At 42.2% G+C, this 21,188-nt stretch overlaps 1 protein-coding gene across 6 annotated transcripts in view; it reads right to left on the reverse strand.

Moving 5' to 3' along the window:
- The window catches only part of adarb1b (adenosine deaminase RNA specific B1b), a 154,883-nt gene that overhangs the window by 17,049 nt on the left and 116,646 nt on the right, over window positions 1–21,188 (reverse strand). For all 6 annotated transcript variants that reach the window (XM_075479090.1, XM_075479088.1, XM_075479087.1 and 3 more), the window contains 5 exons: window positions 10,786–10,860; window positions 5,399–6,309; window positions 3,220–3,334; window positions 1,772–1,940; window positions 1,405–1,556 (listed from right to left, as the gene is read on the reverse strand). In XM_075479090.1, coding sequence (XP_075335205.1) covers window positions 1,405–1,556; window positions 1,772–1,940; window positions 3,220–3,334; window positions 5,399–6,309; window positions 10,786–10,813 — 1,375 coding nt within the window. In that variant the 5' untranslated portion in view covers window positions 10,814–10,860. The remainder of the gene's footprint in view (window positions 1–1,404; window positions 1,557–1,771; window positions 1,941–3,219; window positions 3,335–5,398; window positions 6,310–10,785; window positions 10,861–21,188) is intronic.

The following is a 21,188-nucleotide window of genomic DNA, read 5'->3' on the forward strand; positions in this document are numbered from 1 at the left end:
AAACTTAAGCTATGATTTTTCTCACTCCCGGTGGTTTGAGTGTTATCACAAGTTGATCAAATGATCAAGTTGATCGCTCGGCGCTATTTTTGCCTCCCTTCATATCAATGCGTCCAGCCACCTAGCGATAGCCGCACCTGTTATGGTGTTTACTGCTCGGTCTGCTCTTCGGTCTGCACAGTTTACATTGGACGCATTGATATTAAGGGAGGCAAAAAATAGCGCCAAGCGATGTGAGCTCTGACTTTTTCCTGCACAACAATTTTGTGATGCAAATGTATTACTCTTTTGAACGCATATTGTTTTGAGAAACAAAACGCTTTATTTTTTTAGCCCCAGCCAACTAGCCGGACTAGCTTTGTCAACTCCAAAACTCGGCAGGAACTCGGCTCACAGGACGCAGCAGGGGGGTAAGAACGTGTTCACAAATGATGTTGCTAATATGGGATGTCCTTCAGCTTCATGTCAAAAGAGGCGAACTATCCCTTTAAGCTGAAGAAGCTTGGAGGTGGTTCCAAATTATGGATGTTATTTGTTATTTGCTGTTATTTGCTATTTACGCTTCGGCACGCACTCCGCCCACCCCTGAGGGTCCCCTTTGTACAGTGGGAACGCAAGCTGGACCCAAAGCGACCCCTCCCGTACCGGACTGCATGGTGGAAACGAGACTATAATGTGCTAAATCTGTGCCTCATTTCCACTGTCACTTCCCTCCATCGAGGAGAGTAAATTGAGTTTTTAGGCACTTACTAATTATCACGACTTTGCATCATAACTGTCACCTGTCGAATTACATTCAAGCAGTTATAGCATCTATAAAATGGAACTCTTTGTATTGTAGAAGCGCTTGCGTAAAAAAGACACAATAGTAGCACACAGCATGTACACTATATTGTCTTTTTCCATTGTGGAGATGCTGGAGGGTAAATATGTTGTTCTAAATAGGAAACAGGAGTGCTTTCAGAGTGAACCAGTGATTCCAAGAGAAGAAAGCCAAAAATGGCTTTCACATTATGTTTTCAAAGTTTTCTGCTTTTTGGCAACATCTATTCAGAGACTAATTGAATGTGGCTGTTTTCTATTCCGTCTGCCGTGTGCAGTGGAAAGCACTCTGACAAGAGTAAGAGGGAGGTTAATCAGACAGACAGAGAGGGTGGGCTGGGTGGGAGAAAGACTGATCGAGGAAGACAGAGAATGACAAAATGCTCTAATTACCAGCGCCTTGTTTAAATGTGTCTGTAATGTGTATTTGGACACTGAAGCAAAATTCTAATTAAATGAAACGAAGCACAAGAGGAAAACCTCTGAATTTAATTAAATCAAATAAACAGTTGTTGAGACTGAATTCTGAGCTGAATTAAAAAACACGCTGGCAGAACTAAGGATGAATTTCTTTGGGTGTACCTTCCACTCCGGCCTCGTGTGGAGAGAAAATCCTGGCATCTCCGCAGGGCGAGGTGCTGATGTAGAGGTGGAACTGAACGTTATCCTTTAACCTGTAGCCTCCCTTTTCACACTGAACAAATATGGACTTCTGCTGTTCCTCCTTGGTGTTGCTATCACAACAGACAAATGGTACATTTTGAAAAAAAAAACAGCTGTAAAACAGTGCATTTACATCATTAGCCATTATAGCTATTTAATTGGACATAAATGAATGTATTTATGCTGAACAAAAAAAATAAGATTATCAGTTGGAGCGTACTTCTTACACAACTAGTATAACAACAAAATGTGCTCGAAGAGAATGAATTCTTCATCATCCACTGACCTGAGGAAGAACTCCAGCTGCGTGTAGAGGTACCTCATGAGTGAGCGTCGGGCGATTATCTCAGCGTGGCAGTCGTTGAGTGCCAGGCCCCGGTCGCTCATGTACTCACCGTTGATGCACTTGGTTCCCGTGGAGACACAAATGACCTGTGCTTCTTTGACATCCGTCCCTGTTGGAGAGATGTGAACAAAGTTATAGGAGTCAGTGACAAAGTACATACTGTACATGTGAAATGAGCTGCGTCTTTATGCCCGAGCAGTGCTGGTGGTTGCTGCTGGACAGGAAGAGTGCACCAAAAAGAGCTTCCACTGACATTAATAGAGCAACGAGAAGAAGCCCAAACAGGAAATAAGTTCAACAGTGAGCTGACTAGGGATGGTTCTTGTTGAGAACCGGTTCCCTGTGTTTCAATTACTTGGAATCGTTTGGTGATTTTGCAAACGATTCCCTTATCGATTCCAGTGGGCGCGAATGACGTCACCACGCAACGTTGCGTGGCGAGTCCAGCGCAGCCAGCAGTCAACAGTAAACATGGCGCCCAAGCGGTACAAACGCTCGAAAGTTTGGTTACACATCCCTAAAAAAGACGACAACAGGGCAACTTGCAAAGTGAATATTTCACCAAAGGGAGGAAATACTACCAACATGCAATAACTATGAATGAATGATTAACATCGGTGAATCTGAACCCAGCAGCAGCAGCAACGTTAGCATGTCCTCGGCTAACACTGCAGGTCACTAACTAACTAACAAACACTGCCTATCATGTTAGCGCCATTTGCCTCATTGTAAAACCTGCTGTTAGTAACGGTTAAGGTTAAATGAATGCCTTCTCAGGCATTACATTTAGATGAAATCATGAGAGACAGAGCCTGACTGGCTCAGAGCCAGAGGCTGGTGGTACTACCCCCAGTTCACGTCTACCTCCAGCTTCTCCTTTCACCAGAGCAGGGAAGAGTTAAATTACCCAGGCCATGATAGACCAATGTGGACCTCACCGTTGTTGGGTTTGTAAGGTCATGACTCGTGTTACTTCTACACTAAACAAAGTTAATGCTAATCGACCGGTTTGTTGTTCTTCTTCTCCAAATGAGAATCGATAAGGGAACCGATAAAGAACCGAATCGTTAAGCAGAATCGAAAATGGAATTGGAATCGTAAAAATCTTATCAATTCCCATCGCTAGAGCTAACACACATTAAAAGCTCTGTACAAATGAGGGGAGACAGCTGACTGTAGATCTATTACTATTCATTATATGTTTTGAGTGCTTTATGTTGTTGGGTAGAAGGATAAGAGCATGAAATATTATTATTCGATATTGGGCACACTGATACATATTCATGTCATCTGCTGTTCGAGCCTCATGCCCTGCATTTCCCTTTGAACAATACTTGAAACTGACTGCAAACACAATTTTGCGAGCATTAAAGCATACACAATCTTACCCGTTGTCATGACGACTCCTCCTAGAACTTTTCGTCGTGCATGGGGGGAGGTGAAGTTGTCTGTCAGCTCACTGAACCGATCCACCACCAAACGAGAGACGGCATCAGCCAGAACCTGGAATTGCACACGCACGCACACACACACACACACACGCACGCACGCACACACACACACACACACACACACATACACACACACACACACACACACACACACACACACACACACACACACACACACACACACACACACACACACACACACAGACACGAGTGCCACACAAACACGAGCTTGTCACAGATATGTCAGTTTACAAAGCATGTCTGATATTATCCTCCCCTGGAGACCTATGTACCTGTCACAGTGTTTGCATTCAGCTTCAAACAAGAGTCAAAGCGTTGGAACAGCAACAAGTAAAACTGGGATGAACCCCTGAGGTAAACATAACCATCTTTTTTAAGCAGCGCTGTTGGGAGTTTAGCGTGGTTAGAGTTTAGCCTCTCCCCATCTGGCAGTGAATCGCAGGGGGAAAAAAAAAACCAAAACAAACAAGTAAACCTGTGCATCACAAGAGAACAAAGTGCTCTTGTGCATTCCACAAAGTTTAAAACTCCAGTCAGAAGTCTGAGGGAACCTCAAATGAACTTCACACTTCTTTTGTTCTTGGACAGCCAGCTTCCCATGCTGGCTCTTTAAACACCGCTAATGTGATGGAAAATGATGACAACCAAGAGGAGAGATGATGGCTGGGTGATCACAAATTAAAGAGATTAGTCCAATATTACCTCCCTGCTACTTAAGGGGAGTCACCCACTCAAAGCCAGATCACACATGCTGAGGATACCCGTGGCTTTTATTCTTTAGGGATATAAAAAAAAAAAATCCATAAAAGATTTACTTGGGCTCTTAATTAAAAAAAAAAAAAAAAAAAAGTATTACTTTGGTTTTACCATTATCCTATGCAATGTGTTTCTCCTGTTGATTGTCGACATGTTTCTGAAATATCTGCGCATTAAGAAAAAAGACTATCTATAATCTATAAAAAATGTTTTCTTTTTTTTTATGGCCAAGCCCAATTTTTCCCCATTAGTGCCTTGCCAGATGGAAACAGGCTCCAGAAATTAAATATCAAGCGACAGAGTATTAATAGAGTAATTAGTAAGGGTGTTATTCATGAAACGGGCTGCTTGTTGAATAAATCAGTTGACAAGAGGAGAGAGTGAGCAAAGAAAGAAAGAAAGGCTTTGTGGGGAAGGGACTGTTGACAGTGTGTCAAGCTGGTTAGTTTTGCTGGCTATTATCACTCTTTACACGTTGGCAGTAATCTCTAAAATGGTGTCTAAAGGTACCATCGAGCCCTTAGTTCCCGCTAGGCTGATGTGAATTAGATTTTAAATTAAACCTGTTTGAACAGCAGAGTTCTACAGGTGTTGCAGTGTGGAGTCAACTTCTTTGTAATCCAACCCAGAAATCCTGAGGAATACTTTCCTTTTTTACTTTTGACCACATCTTCAAAGAGAGCCTGCTATGATGTTGTCATCACATCAGCAGCCATCCAGTCACGGAGGATTATGCATTATTGGATAATTAATCTGAGGATGTCTTATCAAAATAACAAATGCACATTGAGCTACACAGAAGTTAGATGTGGATCTTGATTATGTGCATGAGATTTTTTGACTCAATGTGTTGTGTCTGCTTAGTTGACTTTCTAACTTTAAAGCTCATTCTGCTTTTTGAGCCGATCTGAAATCTCTGTGGCTGTAGGTTTTGTACATTGTACAAATTCCTTAAAAACTGAGGAAGAATTTAAAAGTACATCTCAATAGCTACTCAATGCCTTCCAATGCAAAGGTTTTCATTGTATTCACAGCTTACTGGGAGGATGGATTCTGCGAGTATGTCTGGCTAAGACCCATGGTTGGATCCAACTTCACCCACAGCCTACTATGCTTAAATCCCACTCCACCAACACCAATTTGACTGGTTATAGTTAGGGGTTAGTGAGTGTGGATGCTAAAGTAATATAATAAACAACTTGGATGTGGGTGGAGTTGACTGTTACAAATCCACATTCCCACAGGTCACACTGAGAGGCTACTAGAACTCATGACTCATACATATTTAAGAACACGCACAGGCTTCTTTGGCTTCTGAGAATGGAAAGAAAAGTCTTACCTGGGGTAGGTGAAGCTGCAACCCCTCTCTTGGTATGGGTTGCCGGGATGGCGTCTGGTCGAGTTGCATGTTGAACAGAGCAGATAAGGCAGCTTGTGCTGCCCGGGCTTTAGCCAGCTTCTTGTTGCGCCCTGAGCCTTCAAACGTCTGTGCGTCCACTGTTACTGACATCACAAAATTCTTGGCGTGACTCTCACCGCTCTCTGACACAAAGTCGTATTTGAGGCCTGGCCTGAGCTCATTAAGGATCATGACTGGGTTTTTGCCAGTGGAGGGAGAGCTGAATGCAGATGGGGGGGGCAGAGGGGCCTGGACAAGGTTGCTGCCAGGTGGTGTGGGTAGTGGATACTCTCCTAATGAGTTTGTACCATTAGAGCCCAAAAAGAAGGATTCCTCAGGTGCAGCTGGTGTCTCAAAGCCATTGAAGAGCATGTCTGGGAAGTCGGCTTGGTCGGATGTAAAGTCTGTGTTCACGGTCAGGGTTCGGCCCATGGCCAGGTGGGCCTCCGATGCATTGGGGAACTGTACAAAGGAACGCAGGGCTTTCTCAGCTGCATTCAGTTTAGCCTTTTTCTTGGTCGGGCCCATACCCTCAAACATCTGTCCATTGACCTCCACAGTCATGACAAAAACTGGAGCATGGACCGGTCCTGTCTGAGACAGCAGTTTGTACTGTAGACCCGGTTTGATTTCGTTCAGTTGCATCAGAGCATTCTTGGGCAGGACCGGCCCCGGTGTTTTCTTGCGCTTCTTGGCTCGGAACTTGGAATGCGTGTGGCCATTGTTACCCTCCTCTAAGGGGCGCTTTCGACTGCCGCTTCCATTAGGCAGCTGATCAGCGACTCCCACCCCGTCTTTGCAGGACACGTTGTCCAGGTTTCGGTTTTCCTTAACGTCTGTGCTGCTTGAACCTGCGGTGCCCAGAAAGAGTAACTTACAACGCCTTCGTTGCAGGATCTTGTAAATGCAAAATTTATAGATTCCTTTATCACTCTTTGGAACTGAACCAATGATTTGTGTTCCTTTATGGCAGCAAGAGAAGCTGTTTGTTTTTTTTTTTACGATCAAAATTGAAAACATATCAACTGATAGCCTATTGATATTACAGAGAGAAGAACATCAATACATCTGTTTACTCAGTGAGATGGTTGGTGTACCTTTGCCAACGTTTGAAGTATTTAAAAACTTCTTTTTTTGTGGTCGAGTAGGATTTAAACTTTTAATTCAAACTCAATAGCTTTTCAGAAATACAGCTGTAAAGTTAGTAAGGGTAGAAAAGAAATTCTTCAAGTAACACAACTCTTAGCCACTTTTAGGGTTGCTCAGAGCTATGGGTGTTGAACAACAATGTACACGAATACGAGCACGCATATCAGCACTGACAGACACACAAACAAACCAATAGAGCGGTTTATTTCCCACTCAGTTTATCTTTAACAGCTCGAATGCCCACCGACAAATTGAGAGCAATCGAGGACGAAGGATCTGAAATAGACTGTACTGGGGGAACACATATCACTGATTCCAGTTAGCAAAGCGGATGGAACGTTGGGAAAAATTTTCATTTATAACATCCTTCAGCAAAGGCTTGATAGGTTACTCCTTGCGGTACTCAAGAGGAAGAGAGGCCGCAGTGTGCATATGTGGGATTGTAGGTTGGGTTGAGGGAGTGCAGGGGGGTAGTGCGGGGGGAGGAGCTGAGGACCAGGCAAACAGGAGAGTACATCAAAGAGGCAGAAGGAGAAGACTCCACCTACTGCAGAATCTTAGAGGCTTGACTGGTGACACGGTGGAAGGTTAAAATGCTGTTTACTCCTTTACATGAGTTTTAAAAAGAATGACAGCCGCATTTAAAATGAGGAAAGTCTGAACAAAAAAAAAAAAAAAGAAGAAGAAGAAGTCTAATGAGGTGATATTCATAAGACCCTGTGCCTCTGAGATCCCCCCCATGGAGCATGTCAGAGAACACAGTGTTTTAGCTTGCAAAACGTACTGGCATGCCGATACCATCTGCACACTGCCACAGACACGTCTGGAGGCAAGAAAGAAACATTATTCCTAATATTCCACACACAAACTGCACATCCTTGAGTTTATGAGCTGAAAACATGCAATAGTTTCTAATGTGTGAATGCATTTGTGCTTTGCAAACAAATGTGTCATCGATAAGCTGTCCCAGTTTGTTTTAGCTGTGGTGGAAAGTGGAATGAGTTGCACCAGGATTTGGACTCCCGAACAAACGTGTAATTGTAAAATATACAGCATGTAGTGCTGTGGTGCTTATTGTTTCTTTGCAACAGGTAAAATGCACGAAACCTTTTAGTTGGGTGTCCTTTTGAGCTTTTCCACTGTTTTTGTATAAAATGCTCTGGCAAGTATCCATATCTGCATAACAATTCAACTTGTGAGCTACAGAAATGACATACACCCAAAACAGAACAAAGAAATGTAGAGCATGCTGCATAATTCCAGTAAGAAAAATGGCACACAGAAAAAATCTGGAGCTCCCTTTCACCATCCTAAAATCATTTATTGAATAAATACGAAAGAAGGTTCTTCTCTGGGCTGAAAATTGATACAATTGATTTAATAGTAGAATAAATTTGGCGTATGGATATCCAGTGGTGCTAAAGAGCCTTGGGCTACATCAGAGGACAAAAGCCATGCAGCACACATTGAAATACGACGCGCTCATGCAGTTCTGGTCACCATCATGCCGGGATATTGTGTAATCAGTTTTTATGAGTTGGACCAAAAAAATAAATAAATAAATAAAAAAATCAAGATCAAGATGTTACAGATCTAAACCCCCCTGTTGATGTTACATGAACCAAATGCTGAAGACAAAAAGAAAGTCCCTGTCCACAATTTCATCTGAGGTGTAACGTGTTTGTTGGGCTTGTTTCATGTGATAAAAGACTTGAAAGAGTTGCTAAGGCTGTCACATAAAAGCAAAGAAAACCCACTTTCATATTTCCCTCTGCTGTTCCCAAGGTGTTAAAGAAACAGGTCTGTGCTTTATCTTCACAAATATCTAAAGTATACGTCTGCCTGCAAAGAAAGGTAAGAAGAAAGCTTTGAAAGACCACAAAAAAGATTGTCTTTGATACAACAGCAGAATTCTTCGCTATAATAACTTTTTATTTCTATCACGTGTTGGGGCATGTGATCTTAAAACGGTTGTGGCTGTGAGGAACCTGAGTTCGAGCCGACGTTTCTTTAACTGAGGTGCAATGAGCTGGAGTTGAGGGTAATGCGGGGAGGTAAGGGCGTACGGTCATGACAAGGAAAGTACACCCCCTTTAAGGTTTCACTTATCTCAAAACCGTTTCATGAAATATATATTTCAGGGTACAAAAAAGAAAAAAAAAAAAAATCTGTTTTTATTTAGGTGCCTGAAGTCACCAACTTTGTTTTGGGCCGTTCTATCTGAAAATGTGTCATTCAGGGAACCTTTGAGATATGCAGGGACACTTACTCACCCTACAAAGTTATCCAGCCTCCTCCTTCTGTGGAAGCACCTGATTCAGATGCTGCTGTACCTTAGACGTCGCAACTCTTTTGCTCTTGCTTTTGATATCAATATCAAATATCATCATTAGTTATATATTTCACCCAAATTAAGAAATAAATTAGCTTATGACTTTCTACCAGTACTTTATTTATTATTAAATATTTATTATTTATTATTACTACAGCGCCGGTAACACTGGTGAAATATGGCAATATAAGCAACAGTTCTTATTGTTATGAGGTAAAAACTTAGATACCAGAGGAATGGGGCCCATATGTGAATTATGTAGATGTACGATGTCAATGGTGCCATTCATTCACAGGCGGGGATTACGCTCTGCAGTGTGTGTTTTAACAGTTCGGGGTGTCACACACATGCATCGTGATGAGATTGTGCCTAAAAGAGGGATCGGTAGCCTTCCGGCTGTCAGTGGTCCAACTGCAAATGATTGAGAATAAAACTGAGAGTCAAGTATTTCAGTTTGGTGAGCGGTCTGAGCTTTCAGGCTACTTAACTGTGTATTTTCTCATGCTGTAATAATGTGCTCCGAGGGTCATTAAAGTCTACAGATCTCAAAGGAGGCAAACTCTGCAGAAAAGTGGCGCGTGGTGGGGTCCGGCGGGTCTGTCCACGCCCCAAATGGAACTTAAATGAATGGAATAATTATTCAATTGAAAATGATCTGCGTCAATAGAGTGGAATAAAAAAGGGGCTGCTGTACTGTTTCTTGTGTTTTTCGACCAAAGCATGTCCCAAACATTCATGAAGACCTCAGCAAATTGTGTCAGTGTGTGAAAAAAGAGCACACGTCTCCTCAAAATAAGGTGAATACAATCTCAGACGAACTCGGCACATGACATATTACAGTGTCATTATTAATTTGACGAAACCTAAGCCAGAATGCAGAAGCAGTGTGTGAAAAACTAAGTACGCCCCATGCTTGTACAGCTTGTAGAACCTCCTTTAACAGCAGTGGCTTGAGGTAATCATGCTTCATTTCATTGAGCTTTGCGGGAGTTGATATATGCGCAGCTCTCCTATATTTGGTTTATGCTCACCGTTTTTCCCCTACATTATGGCATGGCACACTAAAATTGCTCCAGGTGCTTAGGTGTTGCTGCAGCCGGTCATAACTGTTGTAACCTGGCACGTGTGCAAGAAGGTTCGTCTCTACAGGCGTCTGCACGACCCACCGGAACTCAAGAAGGTACAACTACTGTGAATGTTACAGAAACAATTTAAAAGTCAACCAGAGAAGTTGGAACTGTGTAGCTACGTTTATCCTCTACTTGCCCTCTTAATTCCTATAGAAGCAGTTAGGGTGCACTAAGTTTTTCATTCAGTTTGACCCTTTTGTTTTGAGAAATGAAGACAAAGTGTAGTCATGTGTTGTGTGTTGGTGCTCATCTGAGGTTTCATTCACCTCTATTTAAGGACCACATTAGGATTTTTTAGCTGTTAAACTTTCTATTAATTTTCTTTCTTCACGTGCCTCTGCGACAGCACCTATATACTCAGAATTAGTGAGACTTAAATAATTATATACATCATAACGACAGATGAGGGAAAAAAAGTATATTCCACGTGTGCATGTTGGATTTTAAGATGTTTTTTAAAATGTTCCTGTACTGCAGGTTACTCTATTTTTTATCAGATGTGGGCTAGGAACAAGAGAAATACTCGAGTTTAAAAGGGAGCAAAATCTGTTCATACTGATTACACAACAGAGAAAAAGAGAAGGACAATCAGGCAGGCCGACAGGGAGGAGGGGAGCAAAAGTACAGGCAGACGTTTAAATGTAGTGACCCGGTATGGCACAGACGGGAAAACAGTCATACGGATGAGCGGATGAGAAAAATCAGACTTGACTCACTCATATTCTCTTCCTCGTCCACGTCCATGGCGACGGGTTTGTTCTGACCTGAGAGCAGCCTCGCCCCCGCTGCACCTGGGGATTGGAGGACAGGAAGGCGGACGGCGTGAGCGGCGACAGAGTAACACGCCGGCACATAAACATATTCCCAGAGTCTGAGCAGCCATGGTGATGAGAAACGTCTTGCTCAACACAACAACACGCACACAAAAAGGAAAACGCACACACTGCGCTGTGTGAGCAGCTCCTGATGTAAGCATATAAATATTCAGAGACCGAGAGATATCAAGGTGAGAGAGGAGGCCAGGGCTGACAGGCCTTAATAGCAGGAGCAGTCTATTGTGACTTTAATATCTCTACGATTAGACCTCATTTCCCACAGCCTGAAGAGAGCTATAGAGCAAGTGACATGGCCAAGTCATTCCACTGCCACACACACGCACACACACAACGTATCCCAAGGTGGAAGGTGTGATTAAAGCTCCATTAAGCAATATTTTCACGCCATAAATGAATAGAGAGTTTGATGTTCGCTCACACTGACGATAAACAGCCAACTCCTGGGCACTTCTGCGAACTTTCAGCTTGCTGAGATGTGTGAATAGTTGACTCAAAAGATACAAATGAGTAACTCATTCATGTCTACATGAAACCAAAGGCTTGTATTTAGGTGCTGTATGTGTTGCAAAGTTAAAGTTATATGAGCTGATTGCAATTCTCAAGGCCAATTCTGATTTCACATTTTTGGAAAGTTCCAACCTGCTGATTCAGATTTAGAACTGTTAGCATAGAGACTCATTTCTCTCTTTTTTTTTTAATTGCAAAATGAAACTGTTCATCATATTCACTCTCCGTTACTTTTACATTTGATCCAAAAATGTAGCCGGTTGCAGAGCACTTCTCTCTTTGTCACTCAACCAAAATCAGATCCATCTGAAAGGATCCGGTGTTTTCTCTTTATTCACCAGATTCTATCTTTTTTTCTGTTTTTTTCCCAAATCTAAAAATAGCAAAGTGCACCTGATACTAGGACCAACATTCCTTGTTCAGATCTGCTTTTTATCTCGTATCTGTAAAACATCTGATATTGGTATTTTTTAAATTGGTCAGTTTAAGGGGCTGCAACCTGAAAATGGCAAACTGCAACTTGATAATTAGAATGATCAAACTCTAAAATCATTCTAGGTTTCAGAGAGTACACAGCTGGGCTTAGATGGGTTGCTTATTGTTGCAGCTGTCACTAATGGAGAACTGTAGTCCATGTTTTCCTTTCAGCAGACCCTTTTGTTTCCTCTGTCATTATTTTTGAACATATGGAAATAGACAATTCCCGGCTTTGGTTGTTCTTCATTCAGTAAAAACTCATTGATCAGGCCAGCCAAGATTAAAATTGGCCCATTCTGGTTACCCACCAAGCAATATGTGCATCCTTTTTAGAGTAGTCATATGTGAAAACCAGTGAGAGAATATCAAAGTCATTCTTCCCTTTGGAGGGTGAACTAATTTTGCATCCAATACAAGAATTTCGGCAAAGCTCTTGCAGAATAATGGGTGATGCCTGCTCAGGCCTGTGAAGCCTCCAATACTTCTTTTTATGTGCAAATAGCAGCTTCAAGCAATTTCAAGAACTTTAAGATTTTTACAAGTGTTTGATATAACAGAAGCCAACGATGACCACACAACTGATGCTGTGTTATCTCTCTCAATGTGAAATCCCAAAGGAGAAAAACCCAATCGGGTGTTAGCGTTTGACTGCTCAGATGCTAATGCAGCAGAGCAACGTTAGCAACCCCAAACACTTTTGGGTTAGGTTTAGTAAATATTCAACGTTCTTTTAGCTCCATTTTGGGCTCCATCAGATCAATCTTTCAATGTAGTATGTTCACTAACTTTTTTTAATCTAATCTAATCTAAACGTAGCAGTGGTGAGTGGGAAACCTCGCACTGCTTTATCAAAGCTATCACAGCTACCCGCTGTGGTTGGAGTCAAAGTTAAGTTTAAAGTTAAGAGTGAAGTAAACACGAGTCTGAACAGTGCCTGATGAAGCTGGACAAATCTGGGCTCGCTCATACAAGCACTCTCTTAAATGCAGAGGTGGGTAGTAACGAGTTACATTTACTTGAGTATGTTGTTGAAAAAATTACACTTCTAGGAGTAGTTTTAAATCACTATACTTTTGACTTTTACTTGAGTAGATTTGTGAAGAAGAAACTGTCCTCTTACTCCGCTACATTAGGCTACAATGAAACTCGTTACTTTTCATCTTACCCCTTTGGTATTCTACGAGTCATCATTTTTATCCCCCCGCGTACGCCTCATTTTAATGTTTTATTCTGACAGAGAGAGAGACTTCCGCCAAAGGCTCTACCACCTGACTGTTTCACCAATCAAACGTAGCCGTGCACTCTCGTCACGTGACCATACTCAATCTCAGCGGTGGGATGGGTTAGCTTTACAGTTTACAGTCGTAGCAAACAAACAAAGAAACAGATGAAAAATGTCAGAATCAACGGTGGGAAATGAAAACACAGACGAGGCCTCATACTGAAAGCATGTTTACCTTACAAAGAGTGAGAAACAGCAGCTACATTATGTGTCTTCTGTGTCAACCAAAACAAACGCACATTTCAGCATCTAACTTTTTTTTGGGGGGGGGGGGCTTTTTATGCCTTTAATGGATAGACACGGGGAAGACATGCGGCAAAGGGCCATCCGGTGTGGGACTTGAACTGGGCCCAGCTGCAGCGAGGACTGTAGCCTCTGTACATGGGGCGGCTGCTTAACCCACTACGCCACCAACCGCCCCAAAATATCAGTTCCCATAGTCGAACCCAACATCTAACTTGAGGAAACATGAAGCGGTAAGTTTCCTAAATTCGTTTGTTTTCCCCCCATGGATAGATGAATGTTTGTTTTTTAAGTTACATATGGGTTACATATGTTTTAAACATTTCCTAAGTCTATTAGCCTATTTTTTTATTGAAGTTCTTGAATTTACCTGGATCATTTTAATTTAAGCTATTTTGTAATTAATTAATTCATTCATTTTAATTTATTTTATAAATTGGATAAACTCTAATTTGCTTAAAGATGATTATTTAGTATTTTTGTCTGTCTGATTGAATGCTTGTGTTAACAAATAAATCAGACGTTACTCAACAGTTACTCAGTACTTGAGTAGTTTTTTCACCGAGCACTTTTTTACTCTTACTCAAGTAATTATTTGGATTACTACTTTTTACTATTACTTGAGTCATATTATTCTGAAGTAACGGTACTTTTACTTGAGTACAATTTTTGGCTACTCTACCCACCTCTGCTTAAATGTAGCCCACTGCTCAGGTGGTGACATGAAACACTCAAAGGGTGCAGCTTTAATTAGTGCGGTGCTTTTATGTTCAATCACCGGAACGTAACCAGATGCATAATGGCAAGGCAAAGCAAGGCAAGGCAAATTTATTTGTAGAGCACAATTCGTACACAAGGCAATTCAAAGTGCTTTACAGCTACATAAAATCACAAGAAGGCAATAAAATCATTAAAAAAAAAAATAATAATGCTCGATGGTGAAAGCGTATCAAAATCTTTTACATTCAAGCAGCAAAAGGATTTTGCTTGTTCAACAAACAGCAAACTGTTACTCATCAACAGTAATCACAAATCATGTTTGCACCAATGACTTTGGGTTCACCTTTTGTATAATAAATCCTGCCAGCTACCATAAAAAATTCCCAATCCAATTCCAAAAATAACCTTGATAAAACTTCAGAATAGAAAGCTCACCGCTGACTTGCTATGCTGGTCATCACAAAATGAGACAAAGTTTCAACTCTCTCTAAAAGAACCGCTTGAAAAGTCAGACAGCAACAGAAAATGAGTTCATTCATTTTAATTTATTTTATCAATTGGATGAACTTTAGTACTTAAAAAAGTTTTCTCTTTTTTAATTTCTTGTTTCATGTCTGTTGTTGCTGCTGTGACAAGTGAATTTCCCCGTTGTGGGATAAATAAAGTACAATCTAAATCTAAATCTAAAATATTACTGAAAGCGGGGCAGATGAGCGAGGCCCGATGAAACAGACGAAGTTAGACGAGAAAAAGAGAGTGAAAATAGACAGGAGGGAGCAAGCAGAGGCTAACACCACACCGAGACTGCGAGAATGCAGGAAAAAGATGGCACTGTGATAAAGAACAGATTGTGCTGATTCCACTTTCTTTCTATCCGCCTTCCATCAGTGCCCCCATTCCTCAGCCAGACACTTTCTTAAGCTAAACTAAATGGGCTAATTAATCTGGGCTAATGGTGGGTGACAGCAAATATGCTAGCACAATTATCACCCTATTAAAGATTCATATTCCAACCCATAATTGAAAATGAAAAGGTGGGGTGAATGGTGGATGGGTGGGAGTAGGTCCAACAGAATGGAAGACGAGAGTCATTTTTCTAAGGCAGCCGAAGCCAGGTGCCCTCAAACGTAGCAAATCATCCAGCAAGCTGGAGCCCCATCTACACACAGGACCAATCACTTCTGCGGAATGCAACGCAGTAGGATTTCATGTTCCACACGTTTACGTTGTGAAAGAGGACAACAGTAGATGAACTAATGAGAGCCACTTCATGAGAACAAATGTAAAAGAACTGCCATTTTATTCATATTTCCAATTCCTCCAACACACGCAGTGTGTGTGTGTGTGGTCTAATCAGCACCAAATGCACACGAGTCTGTTGGTCTTGGTTTTTACATGAGAGGACCGTATTCATGGAACTACTCCTGAAATCACACAATCAGTTCCACAAAGAACTCAAAGTGTGAGTGTGCCTTGAAAAGTAATATCCTAAAGGGCACAGGGCTTCAGGAAAAAACTAGAAAGTCATGGTCATGTCTTTCTGGGATTTTCCATACAGACACGTCACATTTCTCCTATTTTTCTTAAGCTCTTGGTTTTGGTGTATAGAAATTGCTGTTCTGTACCCTCGGTCACTATTGTTACATTCAATAATAACAAGTACAAACAAAACAAACAATAGTAATGTTAATAGTGTAAATGCTGGCCAAAAAAACAAACATTAGTAATCTCAATCCCGAACCTTAGTGAATACATCAAGCCAAAAAAGTTCTACTGACTGATTGCCCAAGACATTTCATTCAAAATGTGCACTATGGCATGGAAACCCATGGGGTGCTTTGAAAAAAGTATAAAAAACACTTTTTGGTCCATCATTATACATTCTATCTGTTTGACTATGGAGTGATAAATATCATGGCAGATAGCAGATCCACATGTGCGCACTTGTGTGCTAACCAGGTTCACGCTTTCAATCAAACAAATTCGCCGAATTCTGGAGACCTCTCATGATTTTTTATTTGTTGCGTTTCAACACATTTACACCTCGAGTCAACTAAAATGTCCAAGAAATGAGAGGTAAAAGATTTCACAAATAGATGTTCACTCATGTTTATTCTGAGGCGCTGAAGCTTGCAAAACTAATTTGGATATTCCCATACTGGTGCATTCATAACACAGGGGTAGAGTCGAGATGGATTTTGGCTGGATCATGGAATTGACCGTTTTTGAACTAAAATGACAGAAGCAGGGAAATAAAGTGAGTCAAAAGAATCAGAGCCGAGAGCTGCCGACAATCTCCCTCAGCATGCATAAACAATTGTGCGTCATCAAGTTGTGAGAGGGTTTGGTTCCAGGTAATTCTGACTGGACACCGAGGGAGGCCGAGCGGGAGAAAGATGAGAAAGAAGATGAAAAGCCTCAAATTCAATCTGGCATGGTGAGAGGGGCTGAGGGGAAATAAGGTGCTTTTGATTGGCCTCTCATCCCTCGCTCAAGCTGTGATGGAGCGATAGAGCACCTTCACTTTGGAGGGAGTTCCAGCAGTGGCCAACTGACGGGAAAAGGTGGGGTGCGGGGACGGAAAGGTAAAGGTGAGTGAGGAACAAAAGACGTAAGAGATGGAAAAATGCAATCATATTCCAAGTATAAGAGAATAATTTTCTCCTTTATAACAGAAGGAGATGAAAAGATCTGCCCTTGGCAGGCTGCAGAGTTCTCACTGTGGCAAACGACCTGTCGATGGAGGCCGGTGGTGGACTGTTTGTCCTCAAAGCCATTTCAGCTCAACTTACAGTACAGTCCAAAAGTCTGGGGTCATTCCTCATTTATTCACATGTTTTCAGGAAAACAGAAAATATTTAAAGTGATTCATTAAAACATGTGTCACGATAAATGGAAATATAATATACAAGGTAATTCAAAATGTATAAATCGAGGGGCGGTCGGTGGCGTAGTGGGTTAAGCAGCCGCCCCATGTACAGAGGCTACAGTCCTTGCTGCAGCTGGCCCCAGTTCAAGTCCCGCACCGGACGGCCCTTTGCTGCATGCCTTTCCCCTCTCTCTGCCCCCTGCTTCCTGTCTCTCTCCAACTGTCCTATCATTAAAAGCATAAAAAGCCCCCTAAAAAATGTATAAATCAAATAGGCTTCAAAGTCAGTACAGTAGTTGGTCTGAGCTCCTTTATTCTCCAACACAGGCTTCATTTCTTTGAGGAGTCTTCAGGAATAGTTCTCCAGGCTTCTGGGAGCCTGCTGCCGTCAGGGAGGAGACTGAGGAGGCACAAAACAGTCAACTCTAAGTATAAAATACTTAGAGTTGACTGTTTTTTGCTACTTTTTTGCACATAATAGCATATATTTTATATTTTATACTTCTTTTAATATTTTCTTACATTAAGACTTTTTTCATTCAGTGTTTCCTGTTTATTTTATTTTTACTTTGTTAGGGGCCTGCACAGTGGTGTGGTGGTTAGCACCGTTGCCTCACAGCAAGAAGGTTCCAGGTTCAACTCCTGGCTGGCGCCTTTCTATGTGGAGTTGCATGTTCTCCCTGTTTATGCGTGGGTTCTCTCCGGGTACTCCGGCTTCCTCCCACTGTCCAAAAACATGCATGTTAGGTTAATTGGTGTCTCTAAAATTGTCCTTAGGAGTGAGTGTGAGCATGTATGGTTGTTTGTCTCTGTGTGGCCCTGTGATGGACTGGCGGCCTGTCCAGGGTGTACCCCGCCTCTTGCCCACTGACCGCTGGGATAGGCTCCAGCCACCCGACCGACAGCTTCAGTGGTATAGAAAACAAATGGATGTTTTGTTAGGGAGACCGAGAGTCATGAAGTTTCAAGTCTGAGTATGTATTACAGAATTGACAATAAAGCTGACTTTGACTTTGACTTTGAAGGACAACCCAAAGCTCTCCTTTGGATGTGGGCTGCCTTTTGTTCCGTTCTCTGTCAGGATGATCCCACACTGCTTCAGTAATGTTGAGCTCCGGGCTCTGGGGAGGATGCATCCCTCCATTTTTTGATTTTCAGCCCACTTCTTGTGTCCTTTGGCACAGCTCAGCCTTTTCTCCCTGTTTCCCTTCCTTAAGAACGGCTTCTTGACAGCCACCCTTCCATGGAGCCCATTTCTGATGAGGCTTGGGCCAACAGCAGATGGATCAGCTGAAGGTCCAGATGCATCTCTCAGCTCCTGTGTCAGGTCTTTGCTGGATTTTTTCCTCTTTCTTAAGGACATCACTTTCACATTCTGCTCATGTGAGTAGATAGATTTTTTTTTAGGCCTCCACTTGTCCAGTTTTCTCAAGTTTTTTAAGGACACACTGTACACCATAACAAGATATGCCAAGTTTTCAGCTCCTTAGGAATCAGCTTGTCAGTTCAAAAATACTATTTTCTGTCTGTGTTATCTGTGTCCAACTGTGTTATCTTTGGCATTTCTCATAGATGCAACTAAAGAAGTGGGAACAAATGATGCGTCTCTGTGACAGGCTGCTGGGAACAAAGTTTGCTAAGCTGTCTGTTATGTGTGGACACAACACTGGTTCATCCCTTGAGTTAGGAGCCTTTATTCTGCTTCCTTTGTAAAAGATCAGGTAGAGAACAGGTAAGAACCTCTCAATTTATTTAATAACAACAACAACAACACAAGGCTGTTATACTCAGTGTTCCTGTGTCTCTCTGCACTACAACACTTGAACGACGATGATCAAGAGTGGGGCTATTGAAATAAGCAGGCTATTGGACTATGGTGCTAATAACTAGCTAATTGTAGGGGACGGTCATAAACTCCAACAAAGTCTATATGTGCATCTTCTTATATTCCTCTTCCCTGGAAACTCTGCTGCAAGTGCATAGAGTCCAAATGTCAGTAATGTCAAACGGCATCCTGTTGGAGTCAGAGTCCCGTTAGCCCCCCGTTAGCCCTCCTTTAGTCCCTTCTTGAAACATGTGGAATATGGGAGTCAGTGATGGCTCCTTCATTTCATCGCATGCACAACCTTAGTTTTTAAGTCTGAGTGGTGTAATCGGATTATATGGGATGTCTGTAAAGGCTTTTTTATCATCAGAATTTTTTGTTAAATCCAGTACTGCCTGTAAGTGGTCTACCTGACCTTTCAGTGCAAATGGTAAGTGAGGGCTCTTGAAATACACGGGACATGGATCAGCCTCACTCAGAGGGCAGCTCTTCTCAGACTCCACTTATGCTTTAGACTCCAGCTGCACTCGGCCTTTTTATCTGGTGGCTCGTCAGCTTGAATTTGTAAGATGAAATCTTTTCACCCCACATTTGTACCTCACCCAGCTCCACCATTATTAGAAGCTGGGAGTTGTGGCTTTCTGAACGCTGACAGATAGTCTCTTGGTGTTGTGTGCCTTTTACCACCCTTTGCTGTTTCCACCAGCTTGTGTTCTGGGTGTGGCCTGCTTCTTTTCTCCATGTAAATTAAAGTCCAACATCTCCTTTTTACACGTCCCTCACAATCACTTACAGAGACAACATTTTTGCCCCAAAGAGCCCCGCCCCCACCGCACAGCGGCAGTTTGGTTTATACATTAACATCAAGATCTCTGCTTCCCATCAGCTCCGACTTACTTGCTTCTTCATTTTTCAATTGTGGCATGAACTTTGAGTGCTTTCCTTTGATGAGGGTGTTTAATTCCCATAAATCCAACTGATGTTCACACGTTTAAAGGGCATCACCACGCCCTGCTCCGGGATTTCTGATTGCCATTGGATTGTATTCAGCATAGCTGTAAACTACAACACTATCTTGCTTTTGACTGGTTCCATTAGCAGCACACCTATCACACATCATTGAGTTTCGCATCAATACTCATCTGTGCCTCTACTGACTGGCATCTCATCACTGAGTCGAGTGTAAGCAGCGTTATATCCCTCATATCCCATCATGCAGACATTAACTGTTCAATAACTGCAATTCTGATAGATGATGACACAACAGTTGGCCTTTTGATGAAATCACAGCTTCTAATTGGTCTAGCGACAAGATGATAGCTTCTGATTGGTCCGACGGTAAACTTAACTTTCTACTACAGTATCATCATAAGCTCACGAGAAGGTATTTGAGCTTTCAAAGGACTCATCTTTACTATTAATTTAGTCATTCATCTTTCACTCGATCTACATGGGTTCATTAAAGCTAAGAACAACCTGCTTTTACACAAAAGCTACCAATGTCCTATGTCTGGAATGAACTATTTGACAAATTAAAAAAAAAAAAGGAAGGAAGAAAAAACTTTTTGAAGGGATAAAAACGCCACTGCTTTTCAATCAGAAAGAACTACACAATTCAACTTTTAGCTGATAATAAAGCTGCATCTTCCATTTATTGATAGATTGAATTACTTGTGAGGAATTCATTCAGCGTCATTTCTCAGTCTGCAGTGTTGGCACAGCGTCAGAGGTACCATGCGATGTTTGGGCCAGGTGAGTGAATCCACAGCTGCCAGGCTACATGAATGAGATGTTAAAAGACAAAAGCCTTCCCTTTCAAACAATCAGCAATCTGACACAACCAAAGCAGGCTCTGCAAACACCCCTGACCTTACTCCCGACACCACGCATACTTACACCCATCAGCCATAACATTATGACCACCTGCCTAATACAGAGTGCGCTCTCCTCATCCTGCCAAAAGAGTTCTGAGCAGTTAAGGCGTGGTCATAGAATATCTGAAGGTGTCCTGGAGAGTCTCGCACAAGGGCCTTAGCAAAGGGTCCTTTGGGCCCTGCGGGTTGTGGGAAAGGTCTTCCTGTATTGTCAGTTCCCATCAGATTGGTATCTGGAGAGTTTAGAGATCAGGGGAACACCTCAGGCTCTTTGGCATGCCCTTCCTAAGCTGTTTTTGCAAAGCTCAGTGCTATCTCATTAGGGGAGTGGTGTTGCCACACATTGTGGCCGTATGGGGTAGTTGGCCTGCGGAAGTGTTTAGGTAGGTGTCAAAGTCCCAGGATGCAGCTTTTCTCAGCACTGGATCAAGATGAGAAGTGTTACTCACTTTACCGGTCTGTGGTCATAATGTTATGGCCGGTGTA

The sequence above is a fragment of the Odontesthes bonariensis genome, chromosome 12 (assembly GCF_027942865.1).
Source record: "Odontesthes bonariensis isolate fOdoBon6 chromosome 12, fOdoBon6.hap1, whole genome shotgun sequence".
Lineage (NCBI taxonomy): Eukaryota > Metazoa > Chordata > Actinopteri > Atheriniformes > Atherinopsidae > Odontesthes > Odontesthes bonariensis.